The sequence below is a fragment of the Coenobita brevimanus genome, chromosome 47, assembly GCF_032717465.1.
Source record: "Coenobita brevimanus isolate Jiangsu-jjx chromosome 47, ASM3271746v2, whole genome shotgun sequence".
Classification (NCBI taxonomy): Eukaryota; Metazoa; Arthropoda; class Malacostraca; order Decapoda; family Coenobitidae; genus Coenobita; species Coenobita brevimanus.
In genome coordinates this window covers 9,494,131-9,515,947 of record NC_137000.1, presented here as the reverse complement: position 1 = coordinate 9,515,947, position 21,817 = coordinate 9,494,131, and the positions used below count along the sequence as shown (strand labels likewise).

The window sequence follows — 21,817 nt, the reverse complement described above, 5'->3', positions numbered from 1 at the left end:
GCCTCATTTTACATACAGTCACATACGTGTTACTATTCTAAACATACAGCGTATACTTGTCTCTGATACTGGTCATACATCATTAGAGTATCTTGTACAGAAATTCATCATACTGCCCATGTCTTACTGTGGCTTGACAAAAGAAAGAAATAGCTATAGAGGCATGAAAGAAGCTAGAAGAGATTGGGAGTAATGAAAATACTGTATTATGAAGATTATGGTTTTCCTTTCAAGAGGGAAGATAATGATGACACTAAATTGTAGTACAGTAAGGCATACTGCAGTACAGTACAAGTAAAGTACAGTACTGTATTTCTTATATACCTAATACAACTCAGGAGGATTTTTATACTCCTGGTCCATCTCACACACACACACACACACACACACACACACACACACACACACACACACACACACACACACACAATGTGCACAATACTCACTCTAGACTACACTATTTACATAACTATGCCTGCTATGTGTCACAGCTCTGTATCACCATAAGTGCTTAAAAACTGGAAGTCCAAAGCCAGGCATGCTCCCTGGGACCTCAGCCAAGGGTGCACAGAATCACATCTTGTTTGTCATAAGACCTCATATTCTCGAGAGTTTTGCACGCTTTCTCGTACCTCTTTCCTATGTGATTTACTGCATCTTGATTACACCTCAGTGTTCTCTTTTCAAGATATTAACATCTTTTTACTACTGACAAACATTATCTTTTTATGCTATTAATGCTGCCAAAGATATTCTACTTTTATGCAACTGATTTTTTAATATCACCACAGACTGTACAATATCTATGTACCTGCAGCTTGATGCCACAATCCTAAAGGGGATGGCCATAAACAATCTGCCTCCATGTCAACTGTCCTCAACCACCAGGCTACCCTCCCAACAACTCACACCAATTTCATTCATACTCCTCTCCACCACATACTCTCCCTCCCCCTCCACACAAAACAAGGACTAAGTGGAGAAGTAAATCAGTAAGGATGAAGTGCCAGAAGGCCCATTAAGCTGACGAGAATATGGGGTTTGGTGCTGCCAGGTTAGGACAGCCGTGTTCTGTCCTTTAACATACAGTGTACAGTAACAAGTACTGTGCTTTTATTCCCTTGTCACTGGGAATAATTATATATCTTTTGTGAAGATAAAGTTATTCAAATATATGTAGAGGTATTCCTTATTACAAATCAGGAATGTCTTGGAAATATCACAACCTACATCATACAACTGGTAATGTAACTTTTTGGAAACTGGCAGAGTAACTTTACATAGGCAGCAATGAAACCTCATAAGGTTATTTTTTGTAATTTTCAGTGGCCTTAATAGAAAATATCAGATGTGACTTATAACAAGGACTCACTGTATTAATTACCATAAATACATCTTTAAATACACTACACTTTATCATGTACTAACATTACTGAAAAAAAATTGCAATGTTATTATATCAGACCCTAACCTTTTGTTGCATATAGTTTAATGACACTGAAAATAAATAAAGCCAAACTTAGACATGCAAGAAGCTTTGTAACAGACTGCCAGTGACTTCTTGGATCAACGACAACAGTCAGTATAAGGCAGCTGTTGTTATTGTGGACTGCAGAAACTGGTCATTTCAGCCAAGCACACCAAGAGATCTTCTGTTGAAGTTAATATGTAGGACTGCCTGTGTTAGGAGACTGAGGTGCATGAGGAGGGTGTGTTGTGGCGAGACAGGCTGCAGTACAGTGAGGACATGGTGGATTGTCTGTTACCTTTGTGTTGCTACTGAAACAGGAAAGGATAATGGCTACAATGTAGTCTGGCATGGTGCACTCATGTCCTTCTTGGCAACTGTTACTAATAATGATGAAATACTGACAAACTTTCATGTTAATATTCCATTGTAGTTTTCACAGTGGCATGTGCCTTTTAGCTATCCTTAAATCTTTCACTGTGGTTGGAACATCTGAATATTTTATTCTGACTATCCATCCATCCATCATCCAATCCTATGTTGCCCCATGAGGAGTGTAGGTGCCCAGGGCTAGGCAAGTTGGTCCTGACATTTAAGATGAGCACCAAAGTATCTTGTACATATAACTGAAGGAAATCCATGCAATTAAAAGTAATAAGTGAATCTCTGAGGTCAACTGTATGTTTTATGTACTGGGAAACAAGTGAGATGTGGCAGAGTGTCATCAGCCCGAGAATATAATATATGGGTTTTTGATATCCATAATCTCCTTCATGTGTTTGCAAAGAGGTACGAACAACTTGAGAATGCTAATAAGTAGGTCTCTAAGGTCTGTTACACTGTATCAACAAAGATGTGAAGAGCCAGAGAATATCAATAAATGGGTTTCTGATATCAACTGCATATTTCATGTATCAGCAAAGAGATGTTAAGAGTCCAAGAGGGTCAAGAAGTGGGTCTCTATGCCTCCTATGTGTTTAATGTGTCAACAAAGAGATGTGTTGATGCTGTTGGGCCTGGCAGGTGCAGGTAGTGATGAGTGAAGATAACACTGGGGTCAAGACACCTGAAGCCATTTCTTCTCCAGCTTCACGATCTTGAGGGCAGCATGATGTCATGGCTTCTCCCAAGATGCAGTAAAATCTGCTCAAGACACAATTCTACCCTCTGAATACTATAATTTCCTTAAAATGATCACACTCACATCATGGTAACCTGAGTATAATACTGTAACTTCATGTATTAAAAGAATGTGAGAGAGTTAGTGAGTCTGTTATGCCAACTCCATGTTTTACTTGTTGGCAAAGAGGTGTGCTGTGCTGGAGTGAGTCATAAGAATCTAAAACTGTCCATAAAAGGACCACTGTTGTCCACTCAAACTCATATGTCTACAAAGAGGTGTGCTGTGACTGCTCTGAGCCTGGCATGTGGTGAGTGATAGCAATATTGGGGTTGTCACACCTGTGGCCCTTCCTTTTCCACTTCCACGGGCTTCTTGAGGGCAGCCTGCCGTCGCAGGTTCTCCTTGATGGCCGCTGTCATGATGCAGCCCACCAGCAACACAGACACCAGCAGCAAATTGGCTGCCTGATCTCCATAACTGGGGCACAAGAATAGATAGATTGGGTTATTCATAATTTAACCCCTTTAAATCCAGTGACAGTCATCATCATCATTCCACCTCTTTTTCCCACCCACAGGTGGGGTGAGATAGGGTGAGGGGGGGAAAAAAAAGAAAAAAAAAAAGAGAGAACTAATTAATGCCACGACAAATGATATAGACCACACTATCTATCTATCTATCCATTGCCAGATGCCTCAATCCCGTTTGGGGTGGCCACAAACAAATCGCCTCCAAGTCGCCCAGTCCCCCGCCATTTCTCTGCCCTGCTCCCAACTCACACCCCCCTCTCTCATATAACTCTCCACCCCATCCTTCCATCTCATCCTTGGCCTCCCCCTCCCTCTTCCCCCCTCCACCTCACTCACATACACTCTCTTCGTCAGTCTTTCACCCTCCATCCTCTCCACATGGCCAAACCACCTCAGTGTGTTCCTCATAACGCTTCCTACCACATCCACATCCACACCACAACGCTCCTTTATATCTTCATTCGTCAGCCTGTCTCTCCACGTGACTCCACAGGCTCCTCTTAAATAACTCATTTCCACTGCTCTCACTCTTGACTTGTGTCCTTCCAACAATGTCCAAGCTTCACTTCCGTACGTTAGAGTTGGTATCACAATACTGTCATGTAGTAACTTTTTCACTTCCATGCTCACTTCCCTGTTTCTTATCACTGCTTTCAAAGAACCAGCAACTTTTCTTCCCTGCTGTACCCTTTCAAGCACTTCACCCTCCAAACCTCCATCCTTACTCATCACACTACCCAAGTACTTAAACGTACTCACATTTTCCAATTCCTCACCATCCAACCTCGCTTTACATTCACTAACTTCACCTCTCTCAAAGACCATCACTTTACTCTTCCCTACATTCACCTTTAGATTCCGTTTCTTACACACTCTCTCAAACTCATCCACCAAGCCTTGCAGCTCCCCTTCGTCTTCACTCAACAACACAGTATCATCTGCAAACAACAGTACAGGGAGTTTCCAAACACTATCCTCTCTCACCAGGGCCACTCCAACATCCACTACCCTACCTTGTACCTCTTTTATTACCCCATCCATGTACAGATTGAACAACCATGGAGACATGACACATCCCTGTTTCAAACCAACTTTCAAAGAGAAAAATTCACTTAGTTCACCATCCACACACACTGCAGCCTTCGCACCATCGTACATACTCTTCACAGCATCCAACAACTTCCCATCTACTCCATATATTCTTAACACTTTCCACAATCCTTGTCTATCCACCCTGTCATATGCTTTCTCCAAATCCATGAAAGCCGCATACAACTTCTTTCCCTTCTCTAGAAACTTTTCCACTAAAGCTCTAAGAATGAATATCTGATCTACACAACCTCTTCCCTTCCTAAAGCCTCCCTGTTCTTCTCCAACTAATTTCTCTGTTCTTTCTCTAACTCTGTCTATAAGTATCCTACCATACACTTTTCCTATTATACTAAGAAGACAAATGCCCCTATGATTACCACACACTTCTTTTCCCCTTTTCCTTTGTACAAGGGAATAATTATACCTGACTTCCAATCCTCCGGGACTCTACCTTCCTCCCAGGCCAATCTGCACATCTTCCACATCCATTCTACTACTATCTCTCCACCATGCTTCAGCATTTCACCACACACTCCATCAATTCCTGGGGCTTTCCCCGATTTAACTTTCTTCATTGCTTCCACAACTTCTATCCTACTGATTTCTTCCTGTCTTCTCACCTCCCTCCTTCTCCCAGCCATTCCCCAGCCACTTATACTCGCATTACTTCCATCCTCAACGTTCAACAATTCCTTAAAGTGTTCTCTCCATCTGTTCACTTTTTCTCCCTTCTCCACTAGTAATCTACCATTTTTATCTTTCACTCCCCTGCTAACTTCACTTCCACCCTGTCTTACTCTTTTCACTTCTCTCCAGAACATTTTCTTACAGTCCCTCCACTTTACACTCAAATTCCTTCCAAATTCCTCATCCACTCTCTTCTTACTCTCTCTTACTAATCTTTTCACCTCTCTCTTTCTTTCCACATATAACTCTCTCTTCCGCCTCTCAACTTCTTCCACGCCCCTATTTCTCATCCATTCATTGTATGCTTTCTTCTTTTGTGCCACAGCCTGTTTCACCTCTTCTGTCCACCACGATGTTCCTTGCACCCCCCTCTGTCTTCTCTTCCTTCCACACACATCACATGCTGCACATATTTCTTCTGTAAATATCTTACACACACCTTCCACGTCTCCCATCTGCTCCAGTTCATATTTGCCCAATCGTTCCTCCACTTCTCTCTTATACTCTGCCTTTTTCTCATCCTCTTGTAACCTTTCCACTCTCCTTGCAACTACTCCTTCCTCTCGTCTTTCCCTTCTTCTATTCCTCCATCTTACTTGCATTCTAATTCTGGCCACCACCAAGTAGTGGTCAGAAAGTCCACTCCCCCATCCTCTATACACTCTTGCATCCTTTACACATCTTCGCATCCTTTCATCCACACACACATAATCAATCATTGCCTACCTTTCATTCAGTTCACCACCCACCCTTCTCATCACTTGCCATGTATACCTGTGGATCATTTTATGCTTGAAGAGGGTATTGGCTATCACCAACCCCCTCCCAGCACAAATGTCCACTAACGCACTCCCATTCTCATCTATCTCAGCAGGCACACCCCACTCACCAACTATTCCATCCACCTGCACATTCCCAACTTTACCATTCATATCACCAATCAAAAACACTCTCTCATTCCTTCCAAACTTTTCCATGCACACTTCCACATTTGTCCAGAACTCTTCTCTCACTCTTCTAGAATGATCTTGCGTTGGTGCATACACACACACAATCGCCCACATTTGTATTCCAACTTTCAACTTTACCCACACAATCCTTGACCCAACTGATCCATACTGTCTTATGCTCCTCTTCCATCTTTTACTTACAACTATAAATACTCCTTCCTTTGCCCTCTCATTCTCACCTACTCCTGCACATATACCCCATCCATACTCCCATTCTCTCACACTTTCTCCTCTCCATTTTGTTTCAGTTATTCCACATACATCCACTTTCGCACCCTCAAGCACCTGGACAATCTCTCTCTCTTTCACCTCATCATTCGCTCCTCTTACATTCCATGTACTCATTCCCAAGTCCTTTGTCCGGTCCTGGGTCGTCATCGTTTGGTCAGTCCTTGTCCGAGGCTTCTTGTTTGTTTTTTTAGTTAGTTGTTTTCCGAGGAGGGGCACTAACCCTCCGCCAACCCTTTTAGTCGCCTTTTACGACAAGCAGGGATACTGGGGGAGTATTCTTGAAAACCCCCCTACCCCCAGGGGGTATACACACTTGTATAATAATAGGTTGGTAACTGTATAAATAGTATTTCATTCAGATTGTGAAGACGAAAAAATTAAAAAGATTTAATTTACAGACTGGAAGTACGCCATCAACAACATTGCAATTAAGATGACAAATCCCTCTGCTACAGTACCTGTTAAGAAGCTGTCCATCTGCCATAGTGCAGAAAATGCCAAAGAACTGAGCTGAAGCATTGAGGAGGCCAGAACTGGTACCCTCAGCCTCAGGGTATGTTAGCTCTGCTGCAAACTCAAATCCAACTGGCAGATACCCCGTCATAAAGAACCTGTGTGACAAACAGAGAATTTTACAGATTAAAACTCACAATGTAGTAAATCCCTGTCATGTGTCTGGGATGAGTTTCAAAACATCATCATCAAAACCTCTCGACTTACAGCTGATCAATCACTAAGCTATTGATTACTTTATTATATGATTCATTATAAACCTTATCTGATGTTTAAAACAAATAAAATTTGTACCCTTAACCCTTCAATCATTGACCAGAAGCATGTCTCAGAGATATTTCACCTGTAACAGAATTTTGCCTTAACACATCCCAGCCTTTAACCTCTTTAATCCAGTGACGTGTTTTTTATTCTTGCTCCCACCAGACAACTTTTTTTTTAGCTTGGAGGAAACATCTAGCAGTGAAGGAGTTACTGAATGTTACTCTAACCTTTCAAGTTCAAAAACTTTAGTCTCAGAAAAATAAAATCATCCGAAGGTGGCAAGAACATAATATAAAACACTTCAATGACTATACAGTACATGGGGTTTGATCATACAGTAGTTCTTTCACCTTAACTTGGCTTAGGTTTTCATTACCTTGCAGCTTATTTTGCAAAGTACTGAGGTAGAAACGGCATTACTACAGTTCTGCATTCATGCCATGGCATTTCTTTGTGATCAGCATCATATTCTGGTGTTAATCTACTGTTACAACTCGCCATTCAAGATGGAAAGGTTAGGCCAATTTTGAGTAGTAGTTGCAACCCCACACTCACTTGAATGTGAACTCAGTAGACTACAGGCTAAGTTGCCCTTCAGAAGTCCACCGTCCTCCTTTCATGGGATGGGGAAGTTGGTGAGGGACATTTACATAACCACGCTTTTGAACTGCCTGGTTATATCAGTGTCACCAAATGAAGGCATCCCTCTCCAGCATCCCAAGTTAGAGCAACAGAGTACAGTATACAGAATATAGCTTACCCAAGGAGAGCAGCCATAACAAAGACTGTCCAGAGAGTTTCAAGGTGGAAGATGAAGGTGTAGCCCAACATGAATACCATGGAGAGGAAGTAGATCACCAATGTCACCAGCCTGCATGGTACACAACACACACAGTTCATCACCACACCCTTCACAATAAATGCAAATTATCATCATGACCCTACACACATGGTATATCACCACACCTTCCATATTATGCACCAAATATATCATCATCATCATCATCCTACACACACAGTTTATTACCAAACCTTCCATAATACAGTACTGTATACACAAATTTTATCATTATCATCATGATCTCTTTTTCCAACATTACGAGGGAGTCAGGTCAGGATCGCAAATCAATGAAAGAAAAACATAACTGAGGGAGAACAATCAACAGCATCCCCTGTCAAATGGACCAGACACTAACACACTCACTATTCAAGTTCCCAGGATCCAGGGTGTACCATGCCTAACCATTTGCACATTTTACTATTGTATTTTTATTTACATATACAATTCACATTACAACCAGTTAAGAAAACTGGTCATGAATGCTGCACTTCCTCAACAAAAATGCTTTCACTTAATACATTTTCACTGTACAGCTGTTAATCAACAATGAAACACTTTTCACATATCACAACATTAAGCAGTCAGGATGTATGAGTATAGTGGAAAGTCTGGACTGATACCATAAAGAAGCATTTACCTCAATATATTCCTTATTTCTGGTAAGTTGGCTATAGAGATAATATTCATACTTAAAATACAGTGTGCTGATATCTGTGTACCCTATCATAACTTCATATAAATTCTGACACATACTCATATGTCCAGATGTCAACATGATTTCCTTAATATCTGGAAAGATTAATTTTCTTAAAGGAATTATTGGCACCAGGTGGTTTAGTGGGTAATTATTGTGCTCCAATTGGATTGAGCTAGTGAAGGTTTATATCCAAGGGATGGTTGGGGTTTATTGCTCACGTAATGCCACTCAGGGATGAGTGAGGTTGGTCACTCTCATCTTAAATGTCAGGACCAACTGCCTAGCCCCGGGCACCTACGCTCCTCATGGGGCAATGTAGGACTAGATGATGGATGGATGGATGAAATTATTGTACTGTACTTTTACTTAACATAATATTTTTAGCTTTAGGAATAAATGTACAATATTCAGTTATAATTTACCAGACCTACACTACAGTTTAGAAGCAAAATACAGTACAGTATCTATCTATCTATCTATATACCGTACATTATTATTATTATTATTTTTTTTTTAGCAACTTCAGTTCAACATCCCTGGTACTTAACATTCATCCCCCATCCAATCCCATGTCGCCCCATGAGGAGAATAGCAGCCCAGGACTAGGCAAGTTGATCCTGACATTTAAGATGAGAGTGATCAGCCTCACTAATCCCTGAGTGGCATAACATGAGCACTAAACCCCAACCGCCCCCTCAGATACAAACTTATACAGGTTCAATCCGACTGGAGCACCTTAATTACCCACTAAACCACCAGGTGCCATAATTTGCCATAATTTGGTTATATGGTTACCACTCAGCATAGTACAGAATGGTTTCCTGGTGTACAGGAAACCATCTGGTTCATTACTCAGTGTAGAGTGACCCATAGGCAGAAGGAAGAGGAAAGAATGAAGGAAGGAAAGACAGAAGTGGGAGTGTACAGTCACCCGAAGGCAGGAGGAAGAGGAAAGAATGAAGGAAAGAAAGACAGAAGAGGAAGGCAGGAAGAGAGGCAAGGGCAGACACCCAAAGCAGCACTACACTGAGTGAGTGGATTGTGAGTGTCCCCATCTACCACTGACTCTACTACTTTCTAAATACTTTTCCTAATGAGGGTAATTTTGATAATTCCCAAAATACATCACTCTGGTATTAAAGTATTTCTTTCATCAAAACAGAAACCTAAAACAATTTTATTATGACAATAAACATATTATTGCAAAATGTAAAGGAAAAAAAAAATCTCTATGCATCTATTACCAGATGCCTGAATCCCATAAGTGGTGGCCAGAAACAAATCACTTCCATGTCGCTCAGTCCTCTGCCATTTGGCTGCGTCAACTAATACCCACCTCCCTTATACCGGTATATCTCTCTGCTAGATCTCTCCATCTCATCCTTGGTATCTAGTTAAATCAAGGATACTCACTTGAACTTTGCAGTTTTGTCAAGGATGTAGCCACAAACCACAGATCCCATCATCCCAGAAAGGACAATGAGCAGACCAATCCTCCCAGCATTTGCTGTCTCTCCCTGATAACAAAAGGAGTGAATTATTATATATTAAGTGCTAATATGTGTTATGGGTGTGTCAGAGTTATGTAACATTAACTTACAATACTCTTCTGACCGTGACCTTAACACCTTGTTGGGTAGTAATCCATCCATTCATCATCCATAATAATAATACAGTACTCCCTCAATTATCCAAAGTGGTAGAGCCAAAGGCATGTCTGGATTGTGGATCCATCTGGATAATGGACTTCTCACCTGGCCTTCCTTCATACATACCCTAACTTTGAAAGCCATTGTAAAAGGCAGCTAAAGTTCATTGTACAACACTTATTCCTGGTGTTTTACACTACTCTACCTGGTCAAACACATCTATAAACCACAGCCAAGTACTTACCATAGTCAAGCAGACCCATCAACCACTGACATGCAATCACCAAAGGAGGGCCATACCCTGGGGGGGAGAGTCCGACCAGGCAAAAATATTCATGTGGCCATTGTTTCCACCCGGATGCAAGCATTTGTCCAGATAAAATGGAAAAATGTACAAATAATGGCTCCGAACAACCAGCTCATAGCATCCGGATAATGGATGTCTGGTTAATTGAGGGATTACTTAATAACAATAATAACAATCAAAATCATTAATTATCTATGTACAGTACTGCCAGGCATTTTAATCCTGTAAGGGGTGACAACAAACAAATTGCCTCTAAGTCATCCTGTCCTCTGAAATCTGCCTGCTTTCCCTCCAACTCACCTCCCACACTCTCCAATTTGTACCTCATAACTAAGGCTTACTGAATTTCATGTAACCATGTATCACTATTATGTTCACAGTAGCTCAGTTCCATCAGATGAAAATGACCCCACCACAAATGTAAATTAATCAGACTGACTTTCTAGTTCAGGGAGTGATGCAGGAGAGGTGACAGGACTGTTGATGCTAATATACAGATAGTTTATTTGTGTTCCTCTGAGGGAACTGGGCCACTTTTGCAACTTGAATGCTAACTTGTGGTTGCATGAAATTCGATTAGCCTCACTTATGAGGCAGGAATGGAACTTTCTTGGTTACTAGTGAAATAAACCCTACAATCTAACTACACATGGCCATCAACCAAGTTGGAAGGTGTTAGGGATTTTTGTCAGGTTCGAGGCAATGGGCTATAGTATCATATGATATAATTCACAAAAGACACCTAAACACAGTTTGGTCTACTCACTTCAAAATGGTGTAGGACAACCTGGTTAAGATGGGTGGAGATGGCATAGAAAGCCCCAACATTGATACCATAGGACAGCAGGAGGAGGACATACCCAGGGTTCTTTAATAATCTGCCGGAGAAAATTATCATCATTATCATCATCATTAAGATGAGGGTGAAGAGAAGCATTTAGAATACAGGGCATCAAAAATTCTTGTTAACGAATGCTGCCTGGGTAATTTTCAATACTGTGTCGTGGAATTCTGACCAACCCATAGAAACTATCATAGCTGCCTCGGTTACTTATCAATACCATGGAATTCTGACACTCCCACAGAAACTGACAATGCATGTGTACTGTAAGTGATTTGGGAACCCCTTGAAAGTACTGTATGAACCAGTGTTGTTTGCATAACACCACATTGCCTAATGGTATCATGAATGACAAGGGGAAGTCAACATACCAAAAAGATGAATCAAATGTAACATGAAAATTGTACCTATATACATAAAGACTTATCAAACAGAAAGTAAAGTGTGCATAGAGTACCTGAGAACTCCCTGGAAGTAAGAGCCAGTGTCCTCCTGTACTAGAGCAGCCAAACTAGGGGGCATCGGTGGCTTCTCTCTGAACACTGTGGAAAGGAAGATGCTATTAAATGACATGGGAGAGGCAGAAAGAGAGGAATGGAGAGGTGGATGAGATCTATCTATCTATCTATATATTGCCAGATGCCTTAATTCCATGAGGGGTGGCCTCCATGTTGCCCTGTCTCCTGCCATTTCTCTGCCCTGCTCCCAGCTCACATCTCCCTCTCTCATATACCTCTCCACTCCATCCCTCCATCTCATCCATGGCCTCCCCCTCCCTCTCCTCCCCTCCACCTCACTCACATACACTCTGCTCGTTAGTCTCTCGCTCTCCATCCTCTCCACATGACCAAACCACTTCATGTATTTCTCCTAACACTTACTATCACATCCACATCCACATCTAAACCACAATGCTCCTTCACTTCCTCATTTGTCAGTGTCTCTCTCCATGTAACTCCATGTGCTCCTCTCAAATAACTCATTTCTACTGCCCTCACTCTTGACTTGTGTCCTTCCTAAAAGGTCCAAGCTTCACTTTCATTTGTTAGAGTTCGTATCACAATGCTGTCATGCAGTGACTTTCTTACTTCCATGCTCACTATCCCGCTTCTTATCACTGCTTTCAAAGAACCAACAACCATTCTTCCTTGTTGTACCCCTTCAAGCACTTCACCCTCGAAACTTCCAACCTTATTCATTACACTACCCGAGTACTGTATTTAAAAGCACTCACATTTACCACTTTCTCATCATCCAACCTCACTGTATATTCAGTGGCTTCATTTCTCTTGCAGACCATAACTTTACACATCCCTATATTCACCTTTAGATTCCGTTTCTTACACACTCTCCCAAACTCATTCACCAAGCCTTGCAGTTTCTCTTCATCTTCACTTAATACAGTATCATCTGCAATATATTCATCATTCATTCATTGCCAGACGCCATGTATCCCAACCGGGGTGGCCAAGGGCTTAGAGTTAATTGTTTTACAGGGAGGGGCACTAATCCTCCACCAACCCAACCTGACACGTAGGGATGCCAACAGCATCTGGTGTTCCCAGGCGGTCACCCATTCAAGTACTAACCAGACCCAACGTTGCTTAACTTCGCTGATACTATTAAATAACATGGGAGAGGCAGAGGGAAAGGAATGGAGACATGAAAGACAGGATACTATTAAATAACATGGGGGGAGAGAGAGAGAGAGAGAGAGAGAGAGAGAGAGAGAGAGAGAGAGAGTATAATTAGCCAGAGGGAGGTAACAAAGAGACCTTGTAACAAAAGGCTGCTGAATCTGTTTTAGTTCCCCATAAGGTTATTCTGTTGGGTGAAGAGGGAAAGAAAATGGACTGAGGGGTGCGAGGGTGTGTGAAGAAGGAATGGGAGGGTGAATGAAAAGAAAGGGGAGGAAGGCAAAGGAAAGGAGGAATGAAGAGGAAGAGGGGCTTGGGGGAAGGAAAGATGAGTGAATGGGAAGAGGGAGAAAGAGGAAGAATGGGAGGAAAAAAGAGGGAAGAAGGATGGAAAGGAATGAATGGGGAGAGGTAGAAGGGGAAGGACGGGAGGAAGAAACAGGAAGAAGGGTGAAGGGGAAAGAAGGAAGAGCAGAGAGGAATGCTGGGAGAGAAAGGGGGGGGGAGGGGAAGGAATGAGGACGGAAGAGAGGAATAAAATGGAAGTGAGGGGAAGAAAGAGAGAAGCCAAAGGGTAGAGAGAGGAATGAAGGAAGGGAAGAATGAGGTAGGGAAGAGAAACCATGAAATGGGAGGCGGTGGGGGTTACAGGGCTAAGAAAGGAATGAGAAGGAGGGGAGGAGGTGGAAAGAAAGAAGAGATAGAATGAAGGGATGGCGAGGATTAAAAGAGAGGGCAGGGGAAGAAACGGTGGGGAGAAGTGGAACTATGAGGAGTGATGATTTAGGGTGGGGGAAAAAAAAAAAAAAAAAAAAAAAAAACTGAATGAGAACAGTACAAAAGCGCATAAAAAAAAAAGAGGCATGGCACAAAGAAAACAGTAAAGAAAGCTTAAAAAAAACTAAAACAACGGAAGATAAAATAAATAAGCCAAGGACCAAAAAAATATATAGACAAAGAGGAGTGAAACAATGAAACACGATCAAATCAAACATAATTGAAAGAGCGTGAGAGAGAGGATGTAGAGGAGGATGTATGATAAATGAACATGAATGGAGAGTGACAGTGAAGGATGTAGGCAGAACAAGTGTACATGTAAACAGAACAAGTGTGCATGTAAGGTCAGGAATGTATTGTTCATGTATGTAGGATAAAGGTGTACATGCAAGTGGAACCAGGGTGTTCATATACAGAAAGACAGACAGGGTGTGCTATATAAGAACAATGTGAACATGTAAGGTGAACAATGTATAAATATAAGTAGAACATACGTGTACAGATGCCAAGTGTACACATGTAAGTATGACAAAAGTACACATGTAAGCAGAACAAGGGTACACACACCAAAGAATGAGGGCAGGTATCTACGTAAGACAAGGGTTAAGTAGACAACGATATAAGAGGTGAGGTAACCCTTGTAAATCAGTGACATAGCCTGACCCATCTGTCTTTAAGCTTATTGCAATCACCATACCTTTAGTGCAATCATCATGTCTCCCTGCAATCACCCCCTTCATCCTATTTCATTTTCTCTCCTTCCTCCCTCTCCCCTCTTCCTTTTCTCTTTCTTTACTCGTCTCCCTCCCCTCCTTTCTTCCTTTCCTCCATCCCCTCCCCTCTCATTCTCTCCTTCTCCCTCCTCTCTCCGCTTCCTTTCTTTTTTTCCCCTCTCCTGCCATTCCTTCTTCCTTCTCTCCATCCCCCTCCCCTCCCTTTCCACCTTCCTTCCCTTCCCCCATTCTCCCCTTCCCTCCTCCTCTCCTCTCTCTCTCTCTCTCCCTCATCTGATTTCTCTTCATTACTCCCTCTAACTGCTCTCCTCGCTCCCCTCTTCCCCCTCCTAACTTATTTCCCCCCACCTCATTATCTTCCCCCTCTCCCCCCATGCTGACACATTCTCCCCTCTCTCTATCTCGTTTTCTCTCCCTCCCCTCCCCTCCCCTACTGACACTTTCTCCCCTCCCCATTTTATTTTCTCTCCCTCCTCTCTTCTATTCCTTAACTAATCTCCCCTTCCCTCCCTCCCTCCCATGGCTCCTCTCCTAGCTTATTTCTCCACTCCCCATCAGTCTCCCATATTTCACAATCTTTAAATCCCTCTTCCCTCTCGTTTCCCCATTCACCACCACCACTACCATCATCATCATCACCATCACTATCATCCTTACGCACTTTCCCGCCTTCGCATCATCTTCACCCTCTGTCCAACATACAAGGGGGTGGTAGGATCCAGAAACAAAAACAGAGTAAAAGTAGAAGAACTATCAACAGACTGCCCAGTAATGACGGCACACACACACACACATACACACACACACACACACACACACACACACACACACACACACACACTCCTCATTCAAGACTCCAAGATGTTTCTAATAGCAAGTACAAATCAAATATCTATCTATTTATCCATCTAAATATCTGTATATATGTATGCATGTATGTGTATGTATGTAAGTATGTATTTATGCAAGCAGAGTATGTATGTATGTAACGGAATGTGTGTGTGTGTGTGTGTGTGTGTGTGTGTGTGTGTGTGTGTGTGTGTGTGTGTGTGTGTGTGTGTGTGTGTGTGTGTGTGTGTGTTCATAAATGAGTGTGGGATATAATGTGGTGGTATTTCTGGACACCCACCCACTCCACGACCTAAACCCATTTATCTTAACCCCTTCAGTCTGATGATACGTTTTCTATTTTAATCCTACCGCCTCCAGACGATTTTACTCAGCTCGGGATTGACTTCTCACTATTAGAGGTCAGTTTAAAGCTGAAAAAAATCGTCTGGAAGTAGCAAGAATAAAATACGAAAAGATGTCATCGGAGTGAAAAGATTAACAAATGCTTTTCCTTTTCTTTTTCTATCACTTATTTATTTGCTTTGAATAGTGGAGTGTGGGTGCCGTAGATTTTTCCTCGCCAATGTCACCAGAGAATGGCGGATGGATGAGCGTGTAGTCCATTGAACTAGGAAGACGTTTGGTTAGCTTCCTTTTTCTGCACTTTTTTTTCCCCTAGACCTTATCCCACCCCATCTTTAGGCGGAGACTTGGGTCTGGATGATGATGATGGTAAGTTTGCCGAAATGCATGTTAATTGATATTTTCAGTGAACAGCTCAGTAATCATAGGCCCCTGCCCCCCCCCTCCCCTAAAAAAAAGGACTTGCAGCCATGAGCTAAAGTTCGCCGCCCTTTCTCTGCCAGGTGTGCCAATGGAAGGTGTTTACGTGAACTATTTTTATTGACTGGATATAAGAAGTACACAATAAAAAGTATGGGAAGGATGCTCTCTGCCGTTTGATAAGGAATGAGTAAGTTTGGGCACAGTGAGGGAAGACGAATATCAGCGAATTTTGTTGATGGGTGTTCGGTAAGGAGCTGGAATGCTACAAAGAAAACCTATGCAGGGAATCTAAAGGTAAAAACCTGTAAATAAGAGTAAGCAAGTCAGCAGGAAGGAAGATGGGTTTGGGAGAAAAGTGGGTCACGGTGTGTGTGTGTCGGTGGGTAGAGCTGAGTAGGGTAGGGTGTGTAGGATGTGGGCAGGGTCGGCGGTGCATACACGCTTACAGGCTGTGATGAGCTTTGATGGGAAGGTTCCTGGTCAACGATGCCCCCCCCCCTCTACAGTGCTAGGGTAGGGGTGGAGTAGGGTGGCGGTGAAGTAGGGTATGGGGTGGGAGGGGAGGGCTAGGCTAGGTAGACGAAGGGCTAAGGGGAAACTAGGTAACGGCAGGGAAAACTAGGTGAGAGCTGGGGTATGTACCAGGAGGACAGAGATGAAGTATGGTAAGGTAGGGATAAAGGGTAAAGGAATATTGGGAGGTAGGACAGGGCAGGGTAGGGTAGGGCAAATTAACGTAGGGTAAGGTAGGGACAGAGGGTGGAGGAATGCTGGAGGTGGGGTGGGGTGGGGTGGGGTAAGCTTGAGGCAGGATAGGGGTAACGTTGGGATAGAGGGTAGGGGACTGGTGGTGGTGGTGGTGGTGGGGGGTTGTGGCGGGGTAAGCAGGGCAGCAATAGAGGACAGGAAGGGGTATTATGTCATCACTCTCCCTCACCTCCTGCCAATGTCCCTTTATTGTCAGTGCCTCTGTCTGCTTTGTCTCTGCTATTTCCTCTATCCACTGTCTTGTCTCCACCTGCCAACCTGCTTTCTCCACTCTGTCCCTCTTTGTTTCTGTTTACATCCTCTTCTGTTTCTCTGTCCCCTATTCTATGATCATCTATGTTTTGTCACCTACTAATGTCTGTTTTCCTTTCCTCCGTCTGTCTCTCTCTTACACCACCAATTCTCTGTCCATCGTTCTCCCTGTTTGCTATGTCAATGAAACTCCTTGCTTTCTCTTCGCATTTACTATCTTTGTTCTTCTCAAGCCATATACTTTTCTACTTTCTAGCCTTTTGCTCTACCTGTCACATCTTCATACATGCCTACACTCAAATCTGCCACCGTCTGCATCTCCGTGCGTCTTCCTTCCTCGCCCACTGGCCTTTGAACCACCGCCCCATACTCTCCTCATTGTCTCTAACCCTCAACCCCTTCCCCATACATCTCTGCAAGTTATCCACAGGCACTCCTCCTTACCCATACTGTTTTTCTTTCATCCTTCCTTTCACCCTATTCTTTTACTACCTTTTCTTCATTGTGTCTCTTCTCTTATCCATTATATTTAACCTTCTCACTCCCTTTCACTTCCCTCACCTTCCTTGCTGGTCAATCCACTCCACATTTATTTTTCTCTCAGCTTCTTCCTCTTCCTTTTTTCACCTACGTAATCTACCCCCCCTCCCTCTCTCTCATCGCCCGCCTCATATCTCCTTCTTGTCCTCCCTGAAATATATATCTTCTTCCTAACTCATTCTCTCTCCTCTCTTCCCCCCCTTCCTCCCTCCATCTCTCATCTTCCACCCTTCATACCTCCTCCCCTATCCTCAAATCTTTCTTTATCTTCTGTCCTTACTGCCTCCTCCTCCTCCTCCTCTCTCCTCTTCTTTCTCCCTAACATCTCTCTCTCTCTCTCTCTTACTAAACATCCGACTTAATCTTGTCTCCCTCTTAACCTCCCCCTTATCAACTCACGATTTATCACTCACTATCACATGCCCCCATCAATCACTTAATAGCCTCTCTCTCTCTCTCTCTCTCTCTCTCTCTCTCTCTCTCTCTCTCTCTCTCTCTCTCTCACTGTGTCTTCTGTTTATATATTCTCTCAGCATTATTACTCATTCTTTTCGTCCTTCCTCCTCACATTTCCCTCTTCCCCTTTCAGTCAATCATTCAACAACACCAAACTGAAAAGGTCACTTTTAATTCACTCTTGCTATCTCCTACCGATTTTACTCAGCCTTGGAGACACCTTTCACACTGTAGGAGTTGGACACATGCTGAACAAAATCGTCTGGCGGTAGCAAGAATAAACGAAGAAGAAATGGATGACGAGTTTGGCTAATAAACCCTTTCAGTACAAGAGCTACATAAATACATAAATAAAGATAAAAACCGTTGGGCAGCAGCAGGAATAAACTAAAAATGACACTGTCCCCTCACTCATTTACCCCTAGTCCTCCCTCCCTCGCCCCTGAGTAGCATGTCATTGGGCTGGAGACAAATGGCCTGAGGATGAATCAAGAAACAAGAGGTGCACATGTAGGTCCAGCTGTGTCACCCTCTGTCTACCCTGTTACATAGAGTTAGGGTGTGACAATGGTGAGTGTACTTGTAGACAGAGTACATTTGGTTGTGCATGTGTGGGTGTACGGTTCATGAGTGTTTGTGACTATTATTTTATTATTATTATTATTATTATTATTATTATCATTACTGTTGTTGTTGTTGGTATTAATATTTTGTTTTCTCCACCAGATCATCAGGTACATAAATACACACAACATACATACATACTATACACATACATACATACACACATACTGTACATACAATACACATACATACATACAAACATACCCACATACATACATATATACACACATACTAAACATACAATACACATACATACACACACACATACACAGACATACACACATACATACATACAAATTTACTGTGAGTCTAACCGAAGACGATGCATATGAAGAGGACAGTAGTAAGCGCTGCCATGCCGTAGAACATGATGGAGAGGCCCTTGGTCACCTCAGCGTCAACCTCGGAGTCAGGCACGATGGACGGGGGCACAAGGAAACCCAAAGCCACGCCAAGCTGTACCAAACGACACCACCAAACGTTAGTATCATCAGCATCACTATCGTCATCATCATTATCAGTATTATCATCACTATCATCATCACCATCATCATCATCAGAGGAGGAGGAGGAGGAGGAGTTACTGTTGTTGTCGTCGTGGTCCCATTACTACTACAACTACTATTACAACTATAAATCCACTACCCCATAACTTGCAGAATTAATAAATCAGGAAAATGTGTTAGGATATCTCACAAGGGCACTTAAGGGAACGCGTCTAGGCCACTTACCTGGTTGCCAAAAACACCGATAGCACAGGCGGTGGACACTTGATCTGGACCGAACCACACGGCAGCGAGGCGCGGGGGAATGCCGAGGATGAAGATCTGTGACACAGCTGTAATGCACTGCCCCGAGAACGTGACCCAGAAGCGGCCGGGGTCAATAGAGCCCACCTTGACCCACGAGCCTATCATTGTGCCGCAGGAACCAAGGAGCACGGCTTTTCTTAGACCCTGAGGAGGATATGTGGATTAGAACACATTAGAACACACACACACACACACACACACACACACACACACACACACACACACACACACACACACACACACACATACACAAACACACTCATCATCGTGCCGCAGAAACTAAGGAGCACGGCTATTCTTTGAGCCTGTGGAGAATATGGAGATTAGAACACACACACTTAGGAGAATAAAAGAGTAAGGAAGAGGAAGAATGCAAAGGAATACAAACAGCAACAGACTTTATGGTCCTATCGAGGCTACTTGTTACAGAGTAGATTATGACAAAAAGATCTAACTCTACATGCTGAAGGATGAGGATAATAAAGCAAGATGGACCCCCGCCTCCAAACCTTCCAGGAAAAAAGTAAGAAGGACCACCATGATGCATGGAAAAACTGACAGGGAAATGTCATACGAAAGACTGAAAAGGAAAACTTACATTCTATAATACTTTATTAATGTTATCAGTTTGAATACCCTGAAAGAGAACATAATAAACTGAATAACCAAATAAACAAATAACTACGGCATGACATATGTAGGGGTACACTTAGTTAACGAGGCGACTGTAGACAAAGCGTGGAAACTGCAGAGCACAGTGTGGATGAGAGAGAGAGAGAGAGAGAGAGAGAGAGAGAGAGAGAGAGAGAGAGAGAGAGAGAGAGAGAGAGAGCAATTAGTGAGTTAGCTGTCGGAGTGTGTTGAGGACTGAGGAGAGAGGCATCCAGGCTTCCACTTTAGGCTCGACATTCCCTCATGGTCCATCTCTCTCTCTCTTCTCGTTTACAATTTCCTTCCTCTCCTCTTATGTTGCTTCCTTCTCTCTCTCACTCTCTCTCTCCTCGTTTGCAATTTCCTTTCCTTTCATGTTCTGTTTTCTTTCTCTATTTATATACATCTCTCTCTCTTCTCTCTCTCTCTCTCAACGATTTCATTCATACATTTTTAAAACTTTGCACCGCCAGTAAATCTCTTAAGCCTTCAATATTACACCAACCTGAGAGAGAGAGAGAGAGAGAGAGAGAGTGTGTGTGTGTGTGTGTGAATGTGTGTGTGTGTGTGTGAATGTGTGTGTGTGTGTGTGAATGTGTGTGTGTGTGTGTGTGTGTGTGTGTGTGTGTGTGTGTGTGTGTGTGTGTGTGTGTGTGTGTGTGTGTGTGTGTGTGTGTGTGTGTGTACTCTTCTTTTAACACATATAGCATAAGTCGTATATAACCCCCCCCCCGTGTGTGTACAAGTATATGCTTCGATGTATACATGTTGCCTTCCCCCCTCCCTCCCCCCCTCTCTCTCTCTCCCTCAGGAGGGGGAGTGGAGGGAGGAAGGGGGCTCAGCAGGGGGGGAGGGGCCGGCTATTACTGCACGATGGTGGACAAGAGGGAAGAGGGAGGGGAAGAGAGGGGAGAGGGGAAGAGAGCAGGAGGTAGGAAGGCAGAGAAGAGTGGAAAAGAAGGGAAGAGGGTGGGAGGGGAAAGTGGAAGAGAGGAAAAGAAGAGGGATGAAAGGAGGAAGGGGAAGAGGGGAGAGAAAGGGACAGGAGGACGAGGGGTTGAGGGGAATGGGGGGAGTTACATAAGAAGTGGGGAAGGGAGGAAGGAGGGACTAAGGAGTGGAGAGAGAGAGAGAGAGAGAGAGAGAGAGAGAGAAGACGCGTAAAAAAATAATGGAATTTACATGGGCTGCTTTCAACACTATTCTCTCTCTCTCTCTTTTCTTTGTGCCGTACGGAGAGTGCTAGGCTGAGTAGTATAGCTTTAAATCTTCAAGCTTTCTCCTCTTCTTCCGTCTCTCTCTCTCTCTCATCTTTATTCTTGCTTCTCCTTTTTAAACCTTTCTGTCAATAAGTCAGAATCTCTCTCTCTCTCCTTTCATGCCTACTTCACTCCTGCCTTCAGAGCCTCGCCATCGTCCAGTCTTGCAGCTTTTCATCCTCATGTTTATTTTCCTGCATTCTTTTCAGTGTGTGTGTGTGTGTGTGTGTGTGTGTGTGTGTGTGTGTGTGTGTGTGTGTGTGTGTGTGTGTGTGTGTGTGTGTGTGTGTGTGTGTTTCCTCGTCCCCCTTCCCTTCCTCAACCCCTCTCTCTCCCTCCTCTCTCTCTCTCTCTCATACTTCAAAATCTCTTGGATCTACTCCCCCCCTCTCTCTCTCTCTCTCTCCACGCCCCTTTCCATTCCCTCTCTCACTCTG

The 21,817-nt window shown here is 43.2% G+C and overlaps 1 protein-coding gene across 1 annotated transcript in view; it reads right to left on the bottom strand.

Annotated features, from left to right (window-relative positions):
• Window positions 1-2,923: 2,923 nt before the first annotated feature.
• Window positions 2,924-21,817, bottom strand: part of HisT (Histamine transporter) — a 57,031-nt gene continuing 38,137 nt past the window's right edge. Inside the window, exons 3-10 of the mRNA XM_080271775.1 lie at window positions 19,390-19,614; window positions 18,973-19,114; window positions 11,711-11,795; window positions 11,179-11,290; window positions 9,870-9,973; window positions 7,679-7,789; window positions 6,600-6,752; window positions 2,924-3,068 (exon numbers count right to left, since the gene is read on the bottom strand). Of these exons, the coding sequence (XP_080127901.1) occupies window positions 2,924-3,068; window positions 6,600-6,752; window positions 7,679-7,789; window positions 9,870-9,973; window positions 11,179-11,290; window positions 11,711-11,795; window positions 18,973-19,114; window positions 19,390-19,614 (1,077 nt within the window). The remainder of the gene's footprint in view (window positions 3,069-6,599; window positions 6,753-7,678; window positions 7,790-9,869; window positions 9,974-11,178; window positions 11,291-11,710; window positions 11,796-18,972; window positions 19,115-19,389; window positions 19,615-21,817) is intronic.